The 20432-nt window shown below is 44.1% G+C and overlaps 2 protein-coding genes across 2 annotated transcripts; both read left to right on the top strand.

Moving 5' to 3' along the window:
- Positions 1–1895: 1895 nt before the first annotated feature.
- Positions 1896–4764, top strand: LOC146702939 (uncharacterized). Its single transcript, XM_085466005.1, has 2 exons — positions 1896–2032; positions 3246–4764. Exon 2 carries the CDS (start codon positions 3352–3354, stop codon positions 4126–4128), a length of 777 nt encoding a protein of 258 aa, XP_085322131.1. The 5' UTR covers positions 1896–2032; positions 3246–3351; the 3' UTR covers positions 4129–4764.
- Positions 4765–12199: 7435 nt separating this feature from the next.
- On the top strand, positions 12200–13561 carry LOC146702938 (uncharacterized). The gene is made up of 2 exons (XM_085466004.1): positions 12200–12218; positions 12311–13561. The coding sequence occupies exon 2, from the start codon at positions 12323–12325 to the stop codon at positions 12923–12925; it is 603 nt and encodes a 200-aa protein (XP_085322130.1). The 5' UTR covers positions 12200–12218; positions 12311–12322; the 3' UTR covers positions 12926–13561.
- The last annotated feature ends 6871 nt before the right edge of the window (positions 13562–20432 follow it).

The raw sequence follows: 20432 nt of genomic DNA, 5'->3' as shown, positions 1-20432 counted from the left end.
TTTCTTTCCCATCACCATATTCCTGAATGTTTCCAAATGCATAGGTTAAAAAAAACAAAACTCGTTGCTTTTTTAAAAATTCTGCAACACTCAGAAATCCTAGCAGCTGGCACCACCAATGGACGCATAGCAATGTGGAGGATGGTGGTGCAGTCGGGTAGCAGTAGAGGTGACACTAAGCCCCAGTGGAAACTGCAGACACCAACAGAAATTGGAGGAAATGTCACTCAGCTACAGGTAATGTCTTGACCAGCATTAGTACATTACTTTCGTTTGGTTTAATTACACTTTTATTTTAACTGGAGATTGACAGTAACAACACTGTTTTTCTTTGAGCCAAAATTTCATTGAAGGAAATTTCAATGCAGCTTTGATGCTGGATGGAGACAGCAACGCATTTTAAAACCCTGACTTGGACTGTGGGAATCAAGTCTTTACAATACACACACACACACACACACACACACACACACACACACACACACACACACACACACACACACACACACACACCAGCCTGACCAATAAGAGCCAAGAGTTGCAGTGATAGGCAGGCTGAACCAGCAAATAGCCAGAAACAACTGGTCAGTGCAGCACCGCCTCAGGTACCACATACAGATTTTAACTGGCTTCTGACTTTGTGTGGTGTGGAGTATGCTAGATTTTATATAAATATGGATGAGATTAGCTGGGGATGAACAAAATCTCCTTCAGCAACTATTAAATAGCCAGAAGGGGCCAGACAGTCAATATATTAATTCAGCGTTCCTACAGAACAGACCGTAAAGCATTCCCAAAAAGTCAAAACAATTATTTTAGCAGCTGATTTCTGTACTTAAAAAAACCCCAAACAAACATTTATTATAGCTCTATTATGTAGGTAATGTAGGAGACGTGGACACAAATACACAGAGGGTTAACGAGGGAAGTGGGAGCACACGGGGAACACAGGCGACACTGATAATCATAACGAGACACGGCAGGAGTAACACAACACTGACGGGAGACTATCAAAGTAAAACAGGAAGCACACAGAGACGCAGACCAGATTGGAAGAGAACACAGACATAGCGGGCTGGGAAAACATGGAATAAAACACAAGGAGGAGAAACGAGGCATGGGGGCTGGCAGATACACAGAGGGGGCACACAGGGGGTAAAGTCACGAGGGGAAATCAAATAAGCAACATCTTAACAGAACAACCGAGGGACCCTAAAGCTGACATCAAACAACAACAATACAAGACACACAAAAAACCAGGTAGAAGTCCCAGGACCATGACATGCAGGTGGTTACATATGGTTAAAATGATTCAAATGCACTAAGTATGCATGTTTTTCATATCAATATAGTCCATAACTTGATTACTGTCTGTAGCCCACATGATTAAACACTTTAGTTACATAAAACATGTGAGGTTAGATTTTATCTACTGTATAGCCTGTATAGTAAATTGATATGTAGCCCAATAAGTATAAAATCCAGAAAGCTACACAACATGGGACGGTTCATTTACAAACACAGTTCTAACTTGAGTTTCACACAGTTTTTATTAGAAAACAATCAAATTGTTAAATGCTTCAAGTACACAAAATGTCAGAAATCTGCACCGTCATGAACAGAAATTTAAACCTAATTTTTCGTGATTTGTTGATTAACCCTCCGAGGTCTAAATCCCACGTTGTGCACATCAACATCACAGATTTGTACAAATAAAATTTATAACAAAGACATGTTAAATATTAAGCACTGGAAACAGCTTGTTGTTTTGTTGCCATAGCGTTTTGTTTTGTCTCCATTTAAAAGATATCAAAATCTGAGCAAACAACTTGATGTCAAAAGAATCTCTGCACATTCCGCAGTCTTTGCTGCTAAAGTGACATCACAGCATTTAAACATGTTTGAATGAAAACATCAGCATATGAACACAAAACTGAAGAGACACTGCAACCGAATGAAAGCAGACCACTATTTAGTGACATTTGGACGTTTCCCTGAGGATTAACTGCTGTGTAATCTACCAAGAACTAAAGTAAGCTCAAATTTCAGTTTATAAACTCAAGATCATTTACTTAAATATATAAAGCCTGATTTCCCTGCTTGCCAGGACAGTATTTATGTACTTTACATTGTGCAAGACTAGACTATATTTTCCATCATAGAGAGGATGATGTGGATCTATTATTCAGGAAAACAAATGAAGACTTAACTATTTGTCAGCTGATGTAATATTTGACAAATGATACATAAATTAGAAAATGTTCTTAATCATATCTTAGAGTGACAGAAGCTCTTTTTAACACGATTATTTCTCAGATTATTTTGTTCATTTAGGAAAATAGAGAAGACGTAAGTTTTGTTCTCAAACAAACTATTAGAATTTCTGAGAAACTGAGCCTACGTGCACATGTACACGGCTATTTTTGAAAGCGCAGCTTTGTCTCTGCATTTGGGCCTTTCGTCCACACCTAAACAGCAGATTGAGTCACTGAAAGGTGAGATTTTTAAAAAGCACGTTTTTGTGTTTAGGTGTGGACGAGGAAAACGGACATTTACTCAGGCAATGTCAAAAGTGTGCGCCGCTGTTGAAGTCACGCTGTGGCCACGTTATTGTTTACGTGAGATCAATTTCTACAATGGCAGATGTAGACAACATACTGTGTCTGTTAATCTTAGTATCTGCAGTTTTTACACGCTTACATCAGACGTGGATTCTACATTCAACACAGACGCTCTCCCAACCCAAATCCTGACGTCGGTTTGGAAGAAATGTAATTTAAAAAAATGACATTTATGTATGCTGTATGCATTTAGTCCATTCCAAAGTTGTGAGTCTGTCTTTAGTTATTAACATTTGAAACGATGAAGGCACGTGAAAGTAACACAAAATTAGCTGCTTTTCCAGAAAAAGACAAAAACTTCTCAGAAGTACGTAAGGTTTTATGAGGTTTTCCCACCCAGGCTTCTAGACTTCTGATTGGCCAACATTTCTACACGGTTAAGATTTGGCGTGTTCTTGACAGCGTTTCACTTTGTTTTTAGTGTTTAGATGTGGAAGGAGATATTTTTTCAAAACTGCACATGTGGACTGGATTATTATTTTTTAAACGAAAAAGGAAAATTGTCCGTTTTCAAACATAGCCGTGTACGTTTGGACGCAGCCTAAAGTCATCACAAAAAAAGCAAATTCTCTGAACATTCTGGGTTGAGGTTTAGTGATCATTGTTGTTTTGTGTTCCTTGTAGTCAAAATGAGTGCAAGTGGAGACGGACCACAAAATAACCAAAACGGTAAGCACATGTACTCAGTCTTGAAATTGATGAAAAACAGATTTTCAGCAGATAGTTATGGATGTTAATTAAAAGATTTAATGATCTTGCAGGCCAACAGGTTAACCCACGAATGTTGGCAAATGGAGATCAGGAACCTGCTAATGGCTTCCTGAACAGACTGTATCGCGCTCTCCATGAATATTGTTGCTATCTAGATGAGCTAATAGCTTCAGTACTGGCACAATATGACAATTACCTTTACGGGGACGAAGACGATGACGATGACGATGACGACGATGACGACGACGACGATGACGACGATGACGACGACGACGACAACGATGATGACGACGACGACGACAACGACAACGACGATGACGACAACGATGACGACAATGACGGCGGCGACGGCGACGGCAACGATGACGATGACGATGACGACGACGACGATGTTCAAAATATTCATGTGAGGGACAATAATGCCAATGGTGACAACGATGAACAGCACGGGGATGCTGTGGTTGTGATCATTTTCAATGTTGGTGGCATTGAAAATGAGGAGGCATTTGAAGGCCGCATGGATGTTCGCCAGTACATCCCAGAAGAGGACCCTCAGCCAGGTGTTTCCAGGAAGAGGTCTAGAGAGAGGGATGAAGAAGATTTAGGAGCAAACAAAAGAATGAGATGGAGCGATGATGACTCTGAAGTATTTGAAGATGCGCACGAAGAGCTTGAACACGAAACTGGAGGCTCGAGGAAGCGTTCCCGAGAGGATTTTGAGCAAGAAGAGGAATACTTGCCTGTGTGCAAACTTCAGAGGTGTTCAATTGAGTCGACCAGCAGCAATGAAGACTAAGACTACTTCGACGGGTTTTTTCAGTATCCTTTCAGTAATCTGATGGCCTACTCAGGTGATCCTGAATCCTCTATGCTGCAATAAGCTGGGCATACACTGTGCTGCGATTTTTCAGTCGCGTTATTCGGCTCCTGATCAAACTGTAGGATTGACTCGCAGGGGTGAGAAGTTTGATCAAGGCCAAACTCGGGACGATCCCCAAAACGATCGCACGACTGAAAAATCGGCTCAAAATGGGCCAAAAATCGCACAGTGTATGCCCAGCATTAGGCTGCCGGGGGATTCCCATGATGCACTGGGTGTTTCTTCTTCACCCACTATGTTTAATAGACCTCTCTGCACTGAATGGTACTTGTTATTAACCTCTGTCTCTGTTCCATGTCTTTATACTATTTTCCTTGCCCCTCCCCAACCGGTCGCAGCAGATGGCCGCCCCTCCCTGAGCCTGGTTCTGCTGGAGGTTTCTTCCTGTTAAAAGGGAGTTTTTCCTTCCCACTGTCGCCAAAGTGCTTGCTCATAGGGGGTCATATGATTGTTGGGGTTTTCTTTGTAAGTATATCTTACAATATAAAGCGCCTTCAGGTGACTGTTGCTGTCATTTGGCGCTCTTTAAATAAAATTGAATTGAAAATTAAATAGATGTCACTGTGATGATTTCTTCCCTGCATAGAAAGCTTAGACCCAAATGCAGATTCAATGCACATGGTTAAACTATTTATAAGACTTTGTTTAAAGAGAGGGAATGGAGAACGTGGCTCGAGCTAGGAGTGTCAGCAGACAGCAGGAACCAGAGGAAAAGCTATCGAGAGACTGAACACCTGGCTCCTGATGGGAACAATCCAACGGGAATTCTGCAACAGAGGGAGAAGAAGTTGCTGGACGGGTAAGGGAGTTTGAGGGTAGGATGAGTACGTTGGCAGAGGAGACCTAAACACAGGGAAAACAAGGTTAAACACAGGGAAGGAGCACGCCAGAACTGGAGCAGAGGGGAAGCCTAGTTACCACTGGAGATGGCAGAACAAACTGGCGAGGAGTAGCAGGCAGCGCTGGTTTAAGAAGCCCTCCTGCTGATTGTTTGCAGATGAGGCCCAGGTGAGATGCTGGAAACTCCACCTCTGAAGTGTGGACACAGTATCCCCATTCCAAGTGGAAAAGCCCCTCAGACACTTCCATGGTGCATGACAAGAAGGATGAGAAAGCATTCATGGTCCATCCATCCCTCCGTCAGCGTAATGCCTAAAAGTTTATTCAGATGTAAATGTATTACATTTTTAAATAAAGATCATCAGTGTTTTTAATGACGCTGCAGTTCATTCATGTGTCTCTATTGGACAGTGTTGTAGAAGTTACAGAAGACAGGAATCAGTTCCAGCTTGGCCTGACATTTGATCACTAGTGATGTGTGATACCACTGATTTCCTTTCCGATCCCATACCAAGTAAAATTCAGGGTGGTATCGACGATACTGCTCCGATACTTTGTACAAAAACTTTACTCTTTTATTGTATCTCAAATTATAGCGTCATAATCATTACAGGACATCAGATTACTTGTTCTTATCACTTAATAATGCAGAATTCATCATATAGAAATCAAAAACCTGAAGTTGTGCACTATGTGAACACCTTGCCTGCCTGCAGCACTAAAGGACTCCCTGAGAGACGTCTGTCTCACCCTAGCAGCACCCGTCCTTCTCCTCCTCTTCAGTTTGCCTCAACATAAGCTCGTCATATTCTGTGATATGATTTACTTTGAGGTGTTTGACAAGGTTAGTGGTGTTGCCACAACACCTCACTTTCTTGCCACATGTATCGCAAACCACGTCTGGGCTGTTTGTGGATGTAAAATACGTGCGCACATGACTCCAGTTACGCTCAGCCATTGTTGTGAGTGCGCACGCCACAGGCTGCCACACATTTATACAGCCGTATTTCACACATGACTATAAAAGGCGGAAGAGGGAGTAGTTCTTTCCAATGTAGACAATCTGAATGATAGTTTCTTTCCACTGTGTTCCTGTTAATGAAAAACTACAATTTACCCCAAAATGATTCAAATATCGATATTTTAATGTGGAAACCTTCTGTTTCCACATCTGGACTTTCTGTTGCTGCCCACGCGGGTGAAACTTTCTTTGAAGTGGCTCATTGAAGTTGTAATTGATAATCAATTCCCACACAATGTGAGAATCCAATCAATTTGTTTATCAGGGGAAAGGTGTGATTTCTTAGGACACTGGAGCCTAACATTAACTGGTTTAAAATTAGCTTATTTCCATAAGAAGAAAAACATACTGAGAAAGAGATCACCAAAATATACATGTACAAATGTGAAATAGTCATATGTAGTGTGAAAGAGCTATTTGACATCTTTAAATTCAAAGTAATGTATAAATCCACTTACATAAAACATGAAAAGGCGGCGCAGCGATGCCCATCTCAGCCAGTGTATGATGGTGGGGCAAGATGGCAGCTTCCACAACATGACGCCAGCTCCTATGTATTTTTAGTAGATAAATGATACGTTTATGTATCAATTTGTTGGAAGATGTAATTACACCTTAATTATGTAATTAGAAGCAAAAATGATTTTTTTTAATCAAATCACCTCAAAAAATTACTGTACTTACTTTCTAAATCATTCTTTACCTCTGAAAGGGGTGGCTGTGGCTCAGGAGGTGGAGCAGGTCATCTACTAATCAGATGGTTTTTGGGTCGATCCCTGGCTGCTCCAGAGTGCATGCTAACTGTCCTTGGGCAAGACATTAACCCCAAGTCACTCTCTGATGCATTCATCAGAGTATGAATGTGTGTGAATGTTAGGTAGAAAGCACAGAAAAAGGGCTTCTATGAACAGGTGTGAATGAGGCAACCTGTATAGAGCGCTTTGAATGTTCAGGTAGAGTAGAAAAGCACTGTAAAAATTTCTCTGTGTTGATTTCTTTTGGACCTCAAACATTACTCACCTTGTTGCAGGTTTCTTTATTAATGCTGAAAACCCAGAATGGAAACTGACCTTACTGCTTCCTTCCTTTCCAAACTATTGCGGCTCCTCCAACCAACGGCCGCGGCAGGCTAAACATGAGGACACAGATGACGTGCAACAGTAAATGGTAAATGGCCTGTATTTGTATAGCGCTTTTCTAGTCCCTAAGGACCCCAAAGCGCTTTACACAACCTGTCATCCACCCATTCACACACACATTCACACACTGGTGATGGCAAGCTACAATGTAGCTGTTATGTATGAACCAAGAATTATTGTGTGCTATGCAAGCCATTGCCAGTAGGGGGCACCACGCCCAGTTATGTGTGTATGTTACTTCTGTGTGAGCCCAATAAAGAAGAAGTCAACTTGTAAACAAACTGTTGTATGTGCAGTCTGACTCGGCATAATCCTTAATAGTGTATTGACACTACAGTGGAAATATAACATAAATTGGCGACGAGTTGTGACGTCTGGAAGACTTGGCTGTCTACTGAGCATGAACTGACTGCGTGGCCGAGTTCGGACGGAAAACGGACGATCGCGTGGTGAATTAGCATCGGAGCTAGCTGCTAGCTGCTTTTCGCCGACGAGTCAAAAACGACAGTGTTGGCTGTGGACAGCGGATACATCATGGCTGGAATGATTGGACAGATGGACCCTTTTGATGATGCTGGTGAGCAATGGGCGACGTATATTGAACGTTTTGAGCATTACACCCTTGCTAATGACATTCAGCCTGAGAAACGGGTCCCGGTGCTGCTGAGTGTGATGGGTCCCAAGACGTACAGTCTGCTGCGTAATCTAGTGGCGCCAAGCAAGCCTGGGACAATGCAGTATGACAATATTGTGGGTGTTTTGCAAGCTCATTTTGCTCCCAAACCGCTGGTAATAGCTGAAAGGTTCCGGTTCCACAAGAGGAATCAGGGGGAAGAAGAAACGGTCGCACAGTATGTGGCGGTGCTGAAAAGACTGTCAGAACATTGCGAGTTTGGTGCGTATCTGGAAGATGCTCTACGAGACAGATTTGTGTGTGGATTAAAGTGTGAAACTGTGCAGAAGCGTCTTTTGACTGAGAAGGATCTCACGTTTCGCAAAGCAGTTGATTATGCTGTGTCGGCAGAGACAGCAACACGTGAAGTGCAGCAGTTGAGTGGTTCCCTTAAAGTGAATGCAGTGCTGTCACAAAGAGGTGAAAAATGCCGCCGCTGCGGGAAAATGAATCATACTGATGATGACTGCTGGTACAAAGACCGTGACTGTCACCAGTGTGGAAGGAAGGGCCACACGAAACGCATGTGCAAAGGTAGAGCCAGAAGCAGCCAAGATTGGAACAGGAAAGAGAAAGAGGGGAAACATGAGCTGAAAGGCAATGCAGTTAAAAACAGAGCAAAGGACAAAAAGAGGAGAATTCATCATGTTGCCGCTGAGGAGAGTGAAAGTGAAGGAACCAGACCCGACACTGATAGTGAGTTGGAGCTGTGTTCTTTGTCACGAAAAGAGAAATATTCACGTATCTCCCTAATGCCTGTAGTTAACGGGAAGAAAATGGAGATGGAGCTGGATACAGGGGCTGCTGTGTCTTTGATTCCATGGGAACAATATAAAAGTATGCTGAGTCAGTTGCCGCTGCAACCCACTGACATCATGCTGAAAACGTACACTGGGGAGCCGCTGGCACCAGAAGGGGTCATCAAGGTGCAAGTTGAACTGAATAAGCAGCGTGCAACTCTACCCTTGTACGTGGTAAAGGTGGATGCTCCACCACTGTTTGGTAGGGAGTGGCTGAGAGTGATTAAGCTGAACTGGAAAGACTTAAAGATGGTCCATGCCAGAGAGCAAAGCGGAAATGACAATCTGGAGGCTGTGCTAAAGAAACACTCTGCAGTTTTCTCTAAGGAGCTGGGCACAATGAAAGGAATTAAAGCCAGATTGACTCTTAGGCCTGATAGTGTCCCCAAATTCTGTCCACCACGTAACGTGCCTTATGCTCTCCGCCCTCGGGTGGAGGCAGAACTGAAACGCCTGACTGAGCTTGGGGTGATCACACCAGTGGAGCATAGTGATTGGGCTACGCCCGTGGTCCCTGTCAACAAGAAGGATGGCTCAGTGAGACTCTGTGGTGATTTCAAGGTCACTCTTAATTCGCAGCTCTGTGTGGATAAGTACCCACTTCCACGCATTGAGGACCTGTTTGCTTCTCTAGCAGGAGGTCAGCATTTCAGTAAGCTAGACTTAGAAAATGCCTACTTACAGATGGAGGTAGAAGAGGAGTCTAAGAAGCTGCTGACTATTTCGACACAAAAAGGGCTGTTCCGTTTCAATCGCTTGCCTTTTGGAGTGGCGTCTTCACCTGCATTGTTTCAGAAGGCTATGGATCAAGTGCTTCTCGGCCTACCATACACCCATTGTTATCTGGATGACATCCTCGTCAGTGGTCCAGATAAAGAGACACACCTGAGATCCCTTAAGGCAGTTTTGGGCAGGCTGGAGGACTATGGCCTGCGTCTCAAACAGGAGAAGTGCCTGTTTTTCCAAGAATCGGTGGAATACCTGGGCCACATAATTGATGCGGCAGGGTTACACAAATCACCAGAAAAGGTGCGTGCCGTTATGGAAGCTCCAGCACCAGCTGATGTCAGCCAGTTACGTTCTTTTCTGGGAATGCTCAACTATTATGGACGTTTCATACCTGATTTAGCTACAGTCCTGAAGCCGCTGAATGAGCTACTCAGTAAAGAGAAGAAATGGCAGTGGACATCAGCCTGCGAGTCAGCTTTCCAGAATGCTAAAGAACGTCTGGCCTCACCAAAAATACTCACCCACTACAATCCTGAACTGCCTCTCCATTTGGCATGTGACGCTTCACCATATGGCGTTGGAGCCGTGCTCTCACATGTCATGCCTGATGGCCAAGAACGGCCAATTGCTTATGCTTCACGAACCCTCAGCAAAGCAGAACGAAACTATGCTCAGATCGAGAGGGAGGCGTTGGCAATTGTTTTTGGAGTGCGCAAGTTTCACCAGTATCTCCATGGTAACAAGTTCACCTTGCTCACTGATCATCGCCCACTGACCTCAATTCTGAGTCCAGTAAAAGGTACACCATCAATGGCACTTGCGCGAATGCAGCGTTGGGCGCTCCTTCTGTCAGCACATAATTACACCTTACAGTATCGGAAGGGGGCACATCACGCCAATGCTGACGGTCTGTCACGTTTACCTCTGCCCCTTGCACAGAAAGAGAAACAGGGAGCAGTTGAGGTATTCTACGCATCTCAGCTGGACACATTACCAGTCAGTGTCGCCGAGATCAGACGTGACACTTTGTCTGATGTCACTTTGTCTCGTGTGCTGGAAATGGTAATAACTGGACGTTTTCCAGCAACAAAGGACACAGATCAAGAGCTGTCACCCTATCTGATGCGCAGACATGAACTCACAATACAGCAGGGATGCCTCATGTGGGGCTTGAGGGTGGTTGTGCCACCTAAGCTGCGCTCTCATGTACTGAAAGAGCTCCACACTGCACATCCAGGGATGGTGAGAATGAAGAGCTTAGCTCGCAGCTATGTTTGGTGGCCTGGCATTGATTCTCAAATTGAGCTTCAAGCTAAAGCCTGCCACTCTTGTCAGCGTGTGCAAAAAGAGCCTGGGTTAGCGCCTTTACACCCTTGGCTGTGGCCTTCCTGTCCATGGGAACGGATCCATGTGGATTTTGCGGGTCCATTTGAAAGTCACATGTACCTGGTGGTGGTAGATGCACATTCCAAGTGGCCTGAAGTGCATATTATGGATAGCACCACAGCTGGTAAAACCATACAAGTGCTACGGGGTCTCTTTAGTCGCCATGGCATTCCCCACGTCCTGGTGAGTGATAACGGACCGCAGTTCTGTTCTGAGGAATTCAGGGTGTTCCTGAAAGCTAATGGAGTCAAACACATCCGCTCTGCGCCGTACCATCCTGCCATCATAGAGAGGATGATGTGGATCTATTATTCAGGAAAACAAATGAAGACTTAACTATTTGTCAGCTGATGTAATATTTGACAAATGATACATAAATTAGAAAATGTTCTTAATCATATCTTAGAGTGACAGAAGCTCTTTTTAACACGATTATTTCTCAGATTATTTTGTTCATTTAGGAAAATAGAGAAGACGTAAGTTTTGTTCTCAAACAAACTATTAGAATTTCTGAGAAACTGAGCCTACGTGCACATGTACACGGCTAATTTTGAAAGCGCAGCTTTGTCTCTGCATTTGGGCCTTTCGTCCACACCTAAACAGCAGATTGAGTCACTGAAAGGTGAGATTTTTAAAAAGCACATTTTTGTGTTTAGGTGTGGACGAGGAAAACGGACATTTACTCAGGCAATGTCAAAAGTGTGCGCCGCTGTTGAAGTCACACTGTGGCCACGTTATTGTTTATGTGAGATCAATTTCTACAATGGCAGATGTAGACAACATACTGTGTCTGTTAATCTTAGTATCTGCAGTTTTTACACGCTTACATCAGACGTGGATTCTACATTCAACACAGACGCTCTCCCAACCCAAATCCTGACGTCGGTTTGGAAGAAATGTAATTTAAAAAAATGACATTTATGTATGCTGTATGCATTTAGTCCATTCCAAAGTTGTGAGTCTGTCTTTAGTTATTAACATTTGAAACGATGAAGGCACGTGAAAGTAACACAAAATTAGCTGCTTTTCCAGAAAAAGACAAAAACTTCTCAGAAGTACGTAAGGTTTTATGAGGTTTTCCCACCCAGGCTTCTAGACTTCTGATTGGCCAACATTTCTACACGGTTAAGATTTGGCGTGTTCTTGACAGCGTTTCACTTTGTTTTTAGTGTTTAGATGTGGAAGGAGATATTTTTTCAAAACTGCACATGTGGACTGGATTTTTTTTTTTTTAAACGAAAAAGGAAAAACGTCCGTTTTCAAACATAGCCGTGTACGTTTGGACGCAGCCTAAAGTCATCACAAAAAAAGCAAATTCTCTGAACATTCTGGGTTGAGGTTTAGTGATCATTGTTGTTTTGTGTTCCTTGTAGTCAAAATGAGTGCAAGTGGAGACGGACCACAAAATAACCAAAACGGTAAGCACATGTACTCAGTCTTGAAATTGATGAAAAACAGATTTTCAGCAGATAGTTATGGATGTTAATTAAAAGATTTAATGATCTTGCAGGTTAACCCACAAATGTTGGCAAATGGAGATCAGGAACCTGCTAATGGCTTCCTGAACGATCTGTATCTCGCTCTCAGTGATTATTGTTGCTATCTACATGAGCTAATAGCTTCAGTACTGGCACAATATGACAATTACCTTTACGGGGACGATGATGACGACGACGATGACGGCGGCGACGGCAACGATGACGATGACGACGACGACGATGTTCAAAATATTCATGTGAGGGACAATAATGCCAATGGTGACAACGATGAACAGCACGGGGATGCTGTGGTTGTGATCATTTTCAATGTTGGTGGCATTGAAAATGAGGAGGCATTTGAAGGCCGCATGGATGTTCGCCAGTACATCCCAGAAGAGGACCCTCAGCCAGGTGTTTCCAGGAAGAGGTCTAGAGAGATGGCTGAAGAAGATTTAGGACCAAACAAAAGAATGAGATGGAGCGATGATGACTCTGAAGTCTTTGAAGATGCGCACGAAGAGCTTGAACATGAAACTGGAGGCTCGAGGAAGCGTTCCCGAGAGGATTTTGAGCAAGAAGAGGAATACTTGCCTGTGTGCAAACTTCAGAGGTGTTCAATTGAGTCGACCAGCAGCAATGAAGACTAAGACTACTTCGACGGGTTTTTTCAGTATCCTTTCAGTAATCTGATGGCCTACTCAGGTGATCCTGAATCCTCTATGCTGCAATAAGCTGGGCATACACTGTGCTGCGATTTTTCAGTCGCGTTATTCGGCTCCTGATCAAACTGTAGGATTGACTCGCAGGGGTGAGAAGTTTGATCAAGGCCAAACTCGGGACGATCCCCAAAACGATCGCACGACTGAAAAATCGGCTCAAAATGGGCCAAAAATCGCACAGTGTATGCCCAGCATTAGGCTGCCGGGGGATTCCCATGATGCACTGGGTGTTTCTTCTTCACCCTCTATGTTTAATAGACCTCTCTGCACTGAATGGTACTTGTTATTAACCTCTGTCTCTGTTCCATGTCTTTATACTATTTTCCTTGCCCCTCCCCAACCGGTCGCAGCAGATGGCCGCCCCTCCCTGAGCCTGGTTCTGCTGGAGGTTTCTTCCTGTTAAAAGGGAGTTTTTCCTTCCCACTGTCGCCAAAGTGCTTGCTCATAGGGGGTCATATGATTGTTGGGGTTTTCTTTGTAAGTATATCTTACAATATAAAGCGCCTTCAGGTGACTGTTGCTGTCATTTGGCGCTCTTTAAATAAAATTGAATTGAAAATTAAATAGATGTCACTGTGATGATTTCTTCCCTGCATAGAAAGCTTAGACCCAAATGCAGATTCAATGCACATGGTTAAACTATTTATGAGACTTTAGAGAGGGAATGGAGAACGTGGCTCGAGCTAGGAGTGTCAGCAGACAGCAGGAACCAGAGGAAAAGCTATCGAGAGACTGAACACCTGGCTCCTGATGGGAACAATCCAACGGGAATTCTGCAACAGAGGGAGAAGAAGTTGCTGGACGGGTAAGGGAGTTTGAGGGTAGGATGAGTACGTTGGCAGAGGAGACCTAAACACAGGGAAAACAAGGTTAAACACAGGGAAGGAGCACGCCAGAACTGGAGCAGAGGGGAAGCCTAGTTACCACTGGAGATGGCAGAACAAACTGGCGAGGAGTAGCAGGCAGCGCTGGTTTAAGAAGCCCTCCTGCTGATTGTTTGCAGATGAGGCCCAGGTGAGATGCTGGAAACTCCACCTCTGAAGTGTGGACACAGTATCCCCATTCCAAGTGGAAAAGCCCCTCAGACACTTCCATGGTGCATGACAAGAAGGATGAGAAAGCATTCATGGTCCATCCATCCCTCCGTCAGCGTAATGCCTAAAAGTTTATTCAGATGTAAATGTATTACATTTTTAAATAAAGATCATCAGTGTTTTTAATGACGCTGCAGTTCATTCATGTGTCTCTATTGGACAGTGTTGTAGAAGTTACAGAAGACAGGAATCAGTTCCAGCTTGGCCTGACATTTGATCACTAGTGATGTGTGATACCACTGATTTCCTTTCCGATCCCATACCAAGTAAAATTCAGGGTGGTATCGACGATACTGCTCCGATACTTTGTACAAAAACTTTACTCTTTTATTGTATCTCAAATTATAGCGTCATAATCATTACAGGACATCAGATTACTTGTTCTTATCACTTAATAATGCAGAATTCATCATATAGAAATCAAAAACCTGAAGTTGTGCACTATGTGAACACCTTGCCTGCCTGCAGCACTAAAGGACTCCCTGAGAGACGTCTGTCTCACCCTAGCAGCACCCGTCCTTCTCCTCCTCTTCAGTTTGCCTCAACATAAGCTCGTCATATTCTGTGATATGATTTACTTTGAGGTGTTTGACAAGGTTAGTGGTGTTGCCACAACACCTCACTTTCTTGCCACATGTATCGCAAACCACGTCTGGGCTGTTTGTGGATGTAAAACATGACTCCAGTTACGCTCAGCCATTGTTGTGAGTGCGCACGCCACAGGCTGCCACACATTTATACAGCCGTATTTCACACATGACTATAAAAGGCGGAAGAGGGAGTAGTTCTTTCCAATGTAGACAATCTGAATGATAGTTTCTTTCCACTGTGTTCCTGTTAATGAAAAACTACAATTTACCCCAAAATGATTCAAATATCGATATTTTAATGTGGAAACCTTCTGTTTCCACATCTGGACTTTCTGTTGCTGCCCACGCGGGTGAAACTTTCTTTGAAGTGGCTCATTGAAGTTGTAATTGATAATCAATTCCCACACAATGTGAGAATCCAATCAATTTGTTTATCAGGGGAAAGGTGTGATTTCTTAGGACACTGGAGCCTAACATTAACTGGTTTAAAATTAGCTTATTTCCATAAGAAGAAAAACATACTGAGAAAGAGATCACCAAAATATACATGTACAAATGTGAAATAGTCATATGTAGTGTGAAAGAGCTATTTGACATCTTTAAATTCAAAGTAATGTATAAATCCACTTACATAAAACATGAAAAGGCGGCGCAGCGATGCCCATCTCAGCCAGTGTATGATGGTGGGGCAAGATGGCAGCTTCCACAACATGACGCCAACTCCTATGTATTTTTAGTAGATAAATGATACGTTTATGTATCAATTTGTTGGAAGATGTAATTACACCTTAATTATGTAATTAGAAGCAAAAATGATTTTTTTTAATCAAATCACCTCAAAAAATTACTGTACTTACTTTCTAAATCATTCTTTACCTCTGAAAGGGGTGGCTGTGGCTCAGGAGGTGGAGCAGGTCATCTACTAATCAGATGGTTTTTGGGTCGATCCCTGGCTGCTCCAGACTGCATGCTAACTGTCCTTGGGCAAGACATTAACCCCAAGTCACTCTCTGATGCATTCATCAGAGTATGAATGTGTGTGAATGTTAGGTAGAAAGCACAGAAAAAGGGCTTCTATGAACAGGTGTGAATGAGGCAACCTGTATAGAGCGCTTTGAATGTTCAGGTAGAGTAGAAAAGCACTGTAAAAATTTCTCTGTGTTGATTTCTTTTGGACCTCAAACATTACTCACCTTGTTGCAGGTTTCTTTATTAATGCTGAAAACCCAGAATGGAAACTGACCTTACTGCTTCCTTCCTTTCCAAACTATTGCGGCTCCTCCAACCAACGGCCGCGGCAGGCTAAACATGAGGACACAGATGACGTGCAACAGTAAATGGTAAATGGCCTGTATTTGTATAGCGCTTTTCTAGTCCCTAAGGACCCCAAAGCGCTTTACACAACCTGTCATCCACCCATTCACACACACATTCACACACTGGTGATGGCAAGCTACAATGTAGCTGTTATGTATGAACCAAGAATTATTGTGTGCTATGCAAGCCATTGCCAGTAGGGGGCACCACGCCCAGTTATGTGTGTATGTTACTTCTGTGTGAGCCCAATAAAGAAGAAGTCAACTTGTAAACAAACTGTTGTATGTGCAGTCTGACTCGGCATAATCCTTAATAGTGTATTGACACTACAGTGGAAATATAACATAAATTGGCGACGAGTTGTGACGTCTGGAAGACTTGGCTGTCTACTGAGCATGAACTGACTGCGTGGCCGAGTTCGGACGGAAAACGGACGATCGCGTGGTGAATTAGCATCGGAGCTAGCTGCTAGCTGCTTTTCGCCGACGAGTCAAAAACGACAGTGTTGGCTGTGGACAGCGGATACATCATGGCTGGAATGATTGGACAGATGGACCCTTTTGATGATGCTGGTGAGCAATGGGCGACGTATATTGAACGTTTTGAGCATTACACCCTTGCTAATGACATTCAGCCTGAGAAACGGGTCCCGGTGCTGCTGAGTGTGATGGGTCCCAAGACGTACAGTCTGCTGCGTAATCTAGTGGCGCCAAGCAAGCCTGGGACAATGCAGTATGACAATATTGTGGGTGTTTTGCAAGCTCATTTTGCTCCCAAACCGCTGGTAATAGCTGAAAGGTTCCGGTTCCACAAGAGGAATCAGGGGGAAGAAGAAACGGTCGCACAGTATGTGGCGGTGCTGAAAAGACTGTCAGAACATTGCGAGTTTGGTGCGTATCTGGAAGATGCTCTACGAGACAGATTTGTGTGTGGATTAAAGTGTGAAACTGTGCAGAAGCATCTTTTGACTGAGAAGGATCTCACGTTTCGCAAAGCAGTTGATTATGCTGTGTCGGCAGAGACAGCAACACGTGAAGTGCAGCAGTTGAGTGGTTCCCTTAAAGTGAATGCAGTGCTGTCACAAAGAGGTGAAAAATGCCGCCGCTGCGGGAAAATGAATCATACTGATGATGACTGCTGGTACAAAGACCGTGACTGTCACCAGTGTGGAAGGAAGGGCCACACGAAACGCATGTGCAAAGGTAGAGCCAGAAGCAGCCAAGATTGGAACAGGAAAGAGAAAGAGGGGAAACATGAGCTGAAAGGCAATGCAGTTAAAAACAGAGCAAAGGACAAAAAGAGGAGAATTCATCATGTTGCCGCTGAGGAGAGTGAAAGTGAAGGAACCAGACCCGACACTGATAGTGAGTTGGAGCTGTGTTCTTTGTCACGAAAAGAGAAATATTCACGTATCTCCCTAATGCCTGTAGTTAACGGGAAGAAAATGGAGATGGAGCTGGATACAGGGGCTGCTGTGTCTTTGATTCCATGGGAACAATATAAAAGTATGCTGAGTCAGTTGCCGCTGCAACCCACTGACATCATGCTGAAAACGTACACTGGGGAGCCGCTGGCACCAGAAGGGGTCATCAAGGTGCAAGTTGAACTGAATAAGCAGCGTGCAACTCTACCCTTGTACGTGGTAAAGGTGGATGCTCCACCACTGTTTGGTAGGGAGTGGCTGAGAGTGATTAAGCTGAACTGGAAAGACTTAAAGATGGTCCATGCCAGAGAGCAAAGCGGAAATGACAATCTGGAGGCTGTGCTAAAGAAACACTCTGCAGTTTTCTCTAAGGAGCTGGGCACAATGAAAGGAATTAAAGCCAGATTGACTCTTAGGCCTGATAGTGTCCCCAAATTCTGTCCACCACGTAACGTGCCTTATGCTCTCCGCCCTCGGGTGGAGGCAGAACTGAAACGCCTGACTGAGCTTGGGGTGATCACACCAGTGGAGCATAGTGATTGGGCTACGCCCGTGGTCCCTGTCAACAAGAAGGATGGCTCAGTGAGACTCTGTGGTGATTTCAAGGTCACTCTTAATTCGCAGCTCTGTGTGGATAAGTACCCACTTCCACGCATTGAGGACCTGTTTGCTTCTCTAGCAGGAGGTCAGCATTTCAGTAAGCTAGACTTAGAAAATGCCTACTTACAGATGGAGGTAGAAGAGGAGTCTAAGAAGCTGCTGACTATTTCGACACAAAAAGGGCTGTTCCGTTTCAATCGCTTGCCTTTTGGAGTGGCGTCTTCACCTGCATTGTTTCAGAAGGCTATGGATCAAGTGCTTCTCGGCCTACCATACACCCATTGTTATCTGGATGACATCCTCGTCAGTGGTCCAGATAAAGAGACACACCTGAGATCCCTTAAGGCAGTTTTGGGCAGGCTGGAGGACTATGGCCTGCGTCTCAAACAGGAGAAGTGCCTGTTTTTCCAAGAATCGGTGGAATACCTGGGCCACATAATTGATGCGGCAGGGTTACACAAATCACCAGAAAAGGTGCGTGCCGTTATGGAAGCTCCAGCACCAGCTGATGTCAGCCAGTTACGTTCTTTTCTGGGAATGCTCAACTATTATGGACGTTTCATACCTGATTTAGCTACAGTCCTGAAGCCGCTGAATGAGCTACTCAGTAAAGAGAAGAAATGGCAGTGGACATCAGCCTGCGAGTCAGCTTTCCAGAATGCTAAAGAACGTCTGGCCTCACCAAAAATACTCACCCACTACAATCCTGAACTGCCTCTCCATTTGGCATGTGACGCTTCACCATATGGCGTTGGAGCCGTGCTCTCACATGTCATGCCTGATGGCCAAGAACGGCCAATTGCTTATGCTTCACGAACCCTCAGCAAAGCAGAACGAAACTATGCTCAGATCGAGAGGGAGGCGTTGGCAATTGTTTTTGGAGTGCGCAAGTTTCACCAGTATCTCCATGGTAACAAGTTCACCTTGCTCACTGATCATCGCCCACTGACCTCAATTCTGAGTCCAGTAAAAGGTACACCATCAATGGCACTTGCGCGAATGCAGCGTTGGGCGCTCCTTCTGTCAGCACATAATTACACCTTACAGTATCGGAAGGGGGCACATCACGCCAATGCTGACGGTCTGTCACGTTTACCTCTGCCCCTTGCACAGAAAGAGAAACAGGGAGCAGTTGAGGTATTCTACGCATCTCAGCTGGACACATTACCAGTCAGTGTCGCCGAGATCAGACGTGACACTTTGTCTGATGTCACTTTGTCTCGTGTGCTGGAAATGGTAATAACTGGACGTTTTCCAGCAACAAAGGACACAGATCAAGAGCTGTCACCCTATCTGATGCGCAGACATGAACTCACAATACAGCAGGGATGCCTCATGTGGGGCTTGAGGGTGGTTGTGCCACCTAAGCTGCGCTCTCATGTACTGAAAGAGCTCCACACTGCACATCCAGGGATGGTGAGAATGAAGAGCTTAGCTCGCAGCTATGTTTGGTGGCCTGGCATTGATTCTCAAATTGAGCTTCAAGCTAAAGCCTGCCACTCTTGTCAGCGTGTGCAAAAAGAGCCTGGGTTAGCGCCTTTACACCCTTGGCTGTGGCCTTCCTGTCCATGGGAACGGATCCATGTGGATTTTGCGGGTCCATTTGAAAGTCACATGTACCTGGTGGTGGTAGATGCACATTCCAAGTGGCCTGAAGTGCATATTATGGATAGCACCACAGCTGGTAAAACCATACAAGTGCTACGGGGTCTCTTTAGTCGCCATGGCATTCCCCACGTCCTGGTGAGTGATAACGGACCGCAGTTCTGTTCTGAGGAATTCAGGGTGTTCCTGAAAGCTAATGGAGTCAAACACATCCGCTCTGCGCCGTACCATCCTGCCATCATAGAGAGGATGATGTGGATCTATTATTCAGGAAAACAAATGAAGACTTAACTATTTGTCAGCTGATGTAATATTTGACAAATGATACATAAATTAGAAAATGTTCTTAATCATATCTTAGAGTGACAGAAGCTCTTTTTAACACGATTATTTCTCAGATTATTTTGTTCATTTAGGAAAATAGAGAAGACGTAAGTTTTGTTCTCAAACAAACTATTAGAATTTCTGAGAAACTGAGCCTACGTGCACATGTACACGGCTAATTTTGAAAGCGCAGCTTTGTCTCTGCATTTGGGCCTTTCGTCCACACCTAAACAGCAGATTGAGTCACTGAAAGGTGAGATTTTTAAAAAGCACATTTTTGTGTTTAGGTGTGGACGAGGAAAACGGACATTTACTCAGGCAATGTCAAAAGTGTGCGCCGCTGTTGAAGTCACACTGTGGCCACGTTATTGTTTATGTGAGATCAATTTCTACAATGGCAGATGTAGACAACATACTGTGTCTGTTAATCTTAGTATCTGCAGTTTTTACACGCTTACATCAGACGTGGATTCTACATTCAA

Source organism: Copadichromis virginalis, linkage group LG8 (assembly GCF_057382275.1).
Source record: "Copadichromis virginalis isolate Kocher_CV1m ecotype Utaka linkage group LG8, C_Virginalis_male_GT1.1, whole genome shotgun sequence".
Classification (NCBI taxonomy): Eukaryota; Metazoa; Chordata; class Actinopteri; order Cichliformes; family Cichlidae; genus Copadichromis; species Copadichromis virginalis.
This window is presented reverse-complemented; position numbering and strand designations above follow the sequence as displayed.

Bases quoted from the DNA above. Each gene is read 5' to 3' on its own strand.
- LOC146702939 (XM_085466005.1), top strand. From the start codon at position 3,352: ATGTTAATTAAAAGATTTAATGATCTTGCAGGCCAACAGGTTAACCCA.
- LOC146702938 (XM_085466004.1), top strand. From the start codon at position 12,323: ATGTTGGCAAATGGAGATCAGGAACCTGCTAATGGCTTCCTGAACGAT.